General features: G+C 40.4%; 1 protein-coding gene across 1 annotated transcript; it reads right to left on the bottom strand. All coding sequences in view use genetic code 11, as the record gives it.

Moving 5' to 3' along the window:
• Window positions 1-1,480: 1,480 nt before the first annotated feature.
• Window positions 1,481-5,682, bottom strand: EGR_10491 (otopetrin; the record flags this gene model as incomplete). Its single annotated transcript, XM_024499740.1, has 4 exons — window positions 1,481-1,786; window positions 3,048-3,450; window positions 4,872-5,073; window positions 5,529-5,682. 4 exons carry the CDS (start codon window positions 5,680-5,682, stop codon window positions 1,481-1,483), a joined length of 1,065 nt encoding a protein of 354 aa, XP_024345851.1.
• Window positions 5,683-7,007: the final 1,325 nt, after the last annotated feature.

Here is a 7,007-nt window from a genome sequence, read left to right as displayed (position 1 = left end):
CCTGATTTCTGTGCTGAGTGAGGTGCGATCGCATCAAACACGATGGAATACGCAAGAGCAAAGAAGGTATGAGGAAACGTATTTACTACAAGTATGTTAAAATGGATCAGCTGCAAGCGGACGATATTTACATCTGCTGCTATTTGATTGTCTGGCTGCCCGAATTGAGTTGGCCAACCTCTCACTATTCATTTAATGACATTTGGGAGTTAGGGGAGTGCAAATGCTGTTGAGAGGCACTTAGTTGTGCATTGGAACTTGAGCGAAATTGTAGCAAACTTGTGATACTTTTGCCCAGATGGGAAGGTGGTTATACGCATTTCCCATCAAACTGCCTAAGTGGTGAATGCGGGTCCAAAATATGTCTACATTCGCCTAAGTCCTTTTGCACCACAAGTCGATGTTTCATTATGTGACTTTTGAATGGGGCTGCTCCCGGCATCCCGTAATCACAGCAACACACTCCTCTTCGATTCTCCAGAAGTTCCAATTGATAGCTAATTTCCAAACCATGTGGAATGCCGTTTTTTTACTCAGTACCTCCTGACTAGACTGGCTCATATCGACGAGGGATGTGTGCTCTTTGCTACTGTTTTTCTGTCATAAACTTATTTGGCTACTGAAGTCAATCGCTAGTATGCAGCTCATCGTTTAATGGTGGCTGCAAGTTTTCATGGTGACTCGGGATAAGTTCAGAAACACGTTACATCTTGAGCCAAAGGATTATTAACTCCTTTACTAGGGAGGAGGGAAGAAAGATGTAACTTTATTCTCCCATGCCCTATTCCCCTTATGATGATGCTTTAAGCCATACGTGATGCCTACCACCTTCACTTGACAGTAGACATCCGCATGATGACAGACCAAATGTTTGAGTAAAGGTTCCGCTTATTGCTTTGGATTCTTTAAAGTACACTTAAAGTGTCGCCTGCATAATAAATTATAATTCTTCACTTTTACAGAGTATATAATGGCATTATACAAGAGTGTATCATAAGGTAGTCTTCGCAACCGATTTCAATGTTTTGATCACTACGGAGTCAGTGGAACGGAGCAAGATCAGGCCTCATCCAGGTTCGGATATCCACCTCAAAAATAATCCAACCTACTGCTTAAGTCGCACGTTGTGTGAAACATCATCATGTCCTATCCACCACTTTTCTGTCAAATAGCTTAATTTAAAGGAATTTTCTTGTCAGAGAGGTTGCCAAAAACCTCCATAAAGCTCAATTGGACGATGGCTACTTCGACCGATACAATGGAGATGAATGCGTTCAAGGCAAGTGACAAACGAATCGACAACTTCATTCATTTTTAAAGCGGTAGATGATACAACATCTGTCTGCTGCTGAAAATGTGGATTATTAATAGATATGTTTACAAAGAATGAACACTCAGAGTAAGGGAAAAATGGTAATTTTATTTGATTTGCTGTGTACATTTGGATGTGCTAATAGATTTGATTCCATATCAGGATAGTCTAGACCTCTGTGTGCCTGTGGATGCGATAGGCATTTGTCCAAATATCTGCCAGACAGACGGTGGAGTGGAAACGAAAAAAGATGATAAGAGGTAGTGAGAGATGTGTTATTATCTTCCACGCAAGGTCTGTATAATATAACTGGAAGATTTCGTGATTCTCTGCGTACTTCAATCCAAAAGTGTTGATAATCCACATAGCAAGGTTCAGTACCAGCAGGAGCGTGATGATTGTTCGGCCTGGTTTGGAAATTGTATGTCCCATCTCGCCCGCCTCACGACGTGATGCCTCCAGAATGAGGAAAACCTATTGTAGCAAAATAATTCTTAAGATCAGCTCCAGAGGCTATTAAGGTTTAACGTTTACTGTTTTGACTAGCAAGTCCAATTTCAGAACCTCTGTTGAAGTTGTTCAGCAGGGTCCTACCAGAGAAAAACACTCTCTACTCCTTTTTAAATAGGCTAAATACTGTACAATTTTCGATATTTAGACTGGCTAAGTTTCAACCTTGATTATAAAATGTATAATGCCGTTTGGTCCATTCGCTTCTAGTGCCTCAGAAGATAAAACGACTACCAGAGCCTTTTTCTCTCCTAAACAGTCCTATTCTTAGTTAAATCTGCTTATCGATAAATACAGTCAACAAAATACTGTACAGGAGTGATCTTACAACTTGTTAAGCTGTAAAGTAGTGTCTCTTTCTTCGGCAAAAAATTGCTTTGCTTTCGTTTGTGCTTCACTACCAAATCTACTTGACAGTTGATTTCACCAAAATCACATACGTAGACGACTGACTGGAATAAACTGTAATGGCAAAGTTTCCTCAGTTTTGTGATCCATTTGGGTTTGTCACTTCTTATTCAAAAAACACTCATATTTATTGCTTTTAAACCGGCAGTTCAACTAACACTCAAGGATTTCCAGTTTGGTTGACGTAGGCGCATAATATATTGAGAAGTTTGTATTTATTCTGTTATGCCTAGTTCGGTTGTTTCGGTGCGGTCAGATTTCATGATTGAGTTGACTGCTGATAAAACATCCACATGAAGCTCTCACTTGTATAAATTACTAAACAGTGATTTAAAACATTCTTCATATCTACACAAGATTTGAGTTCTATAGCGCAATAAACTAAGATGGGCACTACTCTTGTGTTCGAAGCTCCAACACGAAGCGTGGCTTAAAGAATTCCATTGGATCGCCTGGGAGTAATGAATGGATTATTTTGAGAGTGGTGAATAAATGGATCGTAACGTAGGTAGACGAATGAAGGATTGAATGAATGGATAGATAATGGATGGGTGGGTAAGCAACTCAATAAATGCATTGATAGACAAACGATTATAATGCTTAGAAGTTGACCAGATGAGTGGGTGAGAGAATGCGTAGAAGCTTTGGTGGACAAATTTGTGAATGAATAATACAGAGTATGCAGTTATTGTAGCTTGCATCAATCCTGAATATCCTGATCTTCGAGCATCGGAACAGATTTCTGACAATCGGATTCAATTTCATCAAAATATGCACAATCAGTTGACAAAAACTGATAGTACAAAAAGCTTCCTACCTGTAATAATGCTTGAACCATCTCTAGGATTGCCTTTCCAACAAACATTGCTCCTGCCTTTTTGTGCTCTTCCTTGGCATCCACTGCAGGTAGCAGAAGGAATAAATCGTAGAACAGAACGGCCACCAATCCCAGTAACAAGAGGTTGTCATCAAAGGCATCCTCTTCAGAGAGCTCTCGAAAACCCAGCACCTTGATTTGATACAGAGCAATGCTTACAGCTATGATGCCAATGGCAAAAAGTACAATGTAGTTGATTTGGTATAGCATTAATGCGCTTTTGTAACTGTGTCGACGTTGAAGGATATAGAAGAGAGCCAGGGCAACTAGCGTGGCCAGAAACAGGAGGAGGCCTACAAAAAGGCCTTTGTGTGCTCGGTGACACTCAGTCGGGTCGTCCGGACTAAAAAAAGTAAAAATCACAAAAATATTTATACTTGGAAGGTGAAGAGAATAATGGAATTTGTAATGGATATACACACTGCAAGTAGAACCAATCATTTATCATTCCTGCATGCTTTATTTACATATGTCTTATGCCTATCAGTCCAGCCTCAGAAGGGACTCTGCCACTGCGCTGTTAGCAGCAGCTAGTGATGTACTTGAAAAGGACTAAGCCATGGGATGTGACTGATTAGGGCCATGGAGATATAACAGAAGAGCTATCGAAACCACGTTGATTTCAGACAGTCAACAGTCCCGTGTTCTAGTGCATGACTTGTGGTGACTGGAGTGGTTTCAGGTTGGAATAATCAGTTTGTATACCCAAGGGAGCTGCTTAAAATAGCTACCTGAATGCAGCTACATCCAAATGAAATCTACCTTTACAAGAGTCTATAAAATATAAACATTAATAAAAATGGGGATGAAGGTGGTTCCTTCACAAGGCTACTAAACGATGGAGTTTAAAAAGCGGACGCAAGGGCAGGAACATCAAGACCATTACAAGGACCAACCTCCTCGTCCTGTTGCAAAACTAATAATTAGCCTTTTTCTACCTTACTGACAGTTCTACAACACTTAGCCATCCTGTTACGACTAAAGCAGGACAGTGGTCATGAGAAACGCCAAGGACACGTCCAAGGGAAGAAAAGCTGTGTAACACAATAAGATCCATTTCTGTTTTATGCTGACCCACAAGGGTTCACTTATGATATGGCTAAATCTAGACGCTTGAATACCATTACGCCCTTGAAAGGCCTCAGATACCACAAAGTACTGCAGTCACTTTATTCATTTGCAACTTGAATAGTCACGATTGCCTGCCGCCTGTTTTCTGTCATTCTTAACAAAAGAATTTCCTGGTGTTTTAAGGTAAAGTTACGCATCCTGGAATGTTCTGTGGATATAGTTCAGAACATGTGGCTTGGAAGGAATGTACATTCTTCCCCTTGGTTAATCAGCTCTGGATGGCGTGCTGATGCACGGACGCTATTTTACAAGCTGTGTGGATTAACTCTCGCTACAGCCAAGAAGATTTGTGCATTTAAATAAGCTATTCTGTTACTTTTATGCTACGGTGACAGCAACTTTGTGCATAAGATTTGAAATCAACTAAATAAACTATTTTTCATCACCAACGAGATAGCTGCGTACCTCTTAGGTTTGCACAATTTTATTTGTTAAGCATTAATTCGGAAAGATGTTATGCAAAATGCAAATTCAGTTGAGTCTCTTGGAAACCTTTAGTTGAAAACAAAATAATTTTATAGTATGTGGAATGTAAAGCAGCTTCCTGGAACCCAAACGCAGCCTTAAATGTGCTTAAGTGTTCAGGTAAAACTATACTCGCTGATTTTACTTGAGAGGAGGAAGCCAACCCACCGAATGTGCGACAGTGGTAAAACGTGGGTCTCCGTATTGTCGGGTATTCGATTGCCTGCACCACCGGAATGAGGCACCCTGCGCTGCACGTGGCCGATGCGTTGAAACATCTTGTAGAAGATTGCGCCTGCAATCAGACTGTACTCAATTCCGCAGGGAATTAGGTAGTGCACAAAAGTTGCGGCTTGAGAATGACAATGGGCTGGAAATGTGAATGAAACCAAATTTTTGCTAAGGTAATTTCGGCAGAGAATTGTTGCTTTTAAAATTACAATACAACTATGAGCAATTCATGTGCGACGGGTTTTCCAGAACAACCTGGAGTTGGAGTGTTTAAAGGAGAAGTACCAAATTAGTGAGTCGGAGAATGGACCTATTCTTCAAAAGAGTCGCCTGTTTCATTTTTGAACTGATACCCCATTGTCTAGCAAATGCTGGGAAGGCTTTAAGTGTAGAGCAGCTTGTGAGTTTGTCTGAAATATTATATGATAGTCAGATTCAACAGCAGAAGGCCATCTTGATGTGCAGCGTAACTAACTTATCTAGCTTGTATACACATGTGAATGATTGTGCTCCTTTCTACCAAAGATTAGTTCATTGTGTGCAACCTCAAGGATAGTCGTTGATCGTCTAGCCAGGAGAGGTTGTTCCACACACCGTTTATATGAGCGAGTGTTGTACTGTAGACTGTCAATATCAGACCGTCTCCGAAAGTGCCACAGCATTCAAACGCCCTACTGCAACTGAGCTCCTTGCCACCGCGTCGTACTGTGCTTAAAGTACTCCGTAGACATCCGTCGGTATGAAGCATTTGCTTACAGCCAACTTTATTAACCGCCACCTACTAATTCATAAAAGCCCTACCATTGCCGCCTGTTCACGTTGTTAAGAATGGTGAGTGGGCTAGTGCTCGACATTTTACTGGCAGTTGGTACTTGCCAAGGGACCAAATTGCAAAACCACCAATCGGTCTGACTAATTGCGACCTGGCAGAGGACTGGATGGGCTATATTTATTTCACGGCCTTTATACCTGTAAGATGAATGTGCGCCCATTTGGGTTAACAGAAGTGGGATGCGTTTCAGCTAATGTCACCCATTTCTCAGGCCCAAAACTTTGGTTTATGCACAAAATGTTTGTAATCAATTGTATTTTCGGCATTAAGCGATTTGCTTTATATTTTGGTCATGCAACTCCTTATATGTATCTCTCTGTCAGTGGATGTATTCCACGTTAATATACGGAAATCATTCACTCAGTTTGCCTTATTTGATGAAATTTACAATTTACCAGCCTTTTTATATGCATCCAAAGATTTCCTTTTTTAGTGAATCAGATAACTGAGTGTACCTGTTTGGGAAATAACTTTGTGAACAGTCAACTATCCTGTGATCGTGAGGGAGCGGATACTGGTTTAGGATGGAAGGCTGTGCACTCGTCTGACCCTTCATTTTGACATCGCATGCTATTTCTACCCACGTTTGCTTCAAACAGAGTGCGGATGGCACCCATTTTCCAGACACTTTAGGGCAGATATAAGCAAACTAGGTCTGTGGAAATGTGAGTTTATACCACCTGCTAGTATTTTTACTTAAATAATGCAGAAATTCCAAATCCATGTCAGACAGGCAGTAATGCCTCTTAAGGCAGCAGGGCTTTTGTTGGCATTAGTAATTTAAAATTACGGAAGGTGCATCATTCAGTTTTTATTTTTTTTTCATTTTTGGTAGAACTGATGAGACCCATTTTCAATTGCTACAAATTTTAAACAGACGAAATAGAGATTTTTGAAATAAAAATAAGCCTGCAGGATAAGCAAACGTTCTTAAGAAAAGCATTTTAAGTAGCTTTTAGGTCTGCTTATTGCCCTCTTCCACCTTGAATGGTGGAAGTTATGGCCAAGGGAGATCTTGCAAAATAAATAGTCTTTCTACAAACAGATACATCCTTGGCAGCAAAATCGCTTTTATGTGCCAAAATTTTGTAACTGCTTGTTCCCATTTTTCCCAAATTTAATAGACATTACCAGATTCTTAGCAGAAAAACAATTTATCATCCTCACAGGGCAACAGAGTGTTTGGCTGTTATCATGCCTTATCACATTTATGGTTAAAGTCTCAGACAAAACTTGGCTAC

This window comes from Echinococcus granulosus, assembly GCF_000524195.1.
Source record: "Echinococcus granulosus chromosome Unknown EG_S00225, whole genome shotgun sequence".
Classification (NCBI taxonomy): domain Eukaryota; kingdom Metazoa; phylum Platyhelminthes; class Cestoda; order Cyclophyllidea; family Taeniidae; genus Echinococcus; species Echinococcus granulosus.
Note: the sequence above shows the minus strand (reverse complement) of the source record. Positions and strands in the feature narration are given on the sequence as shown.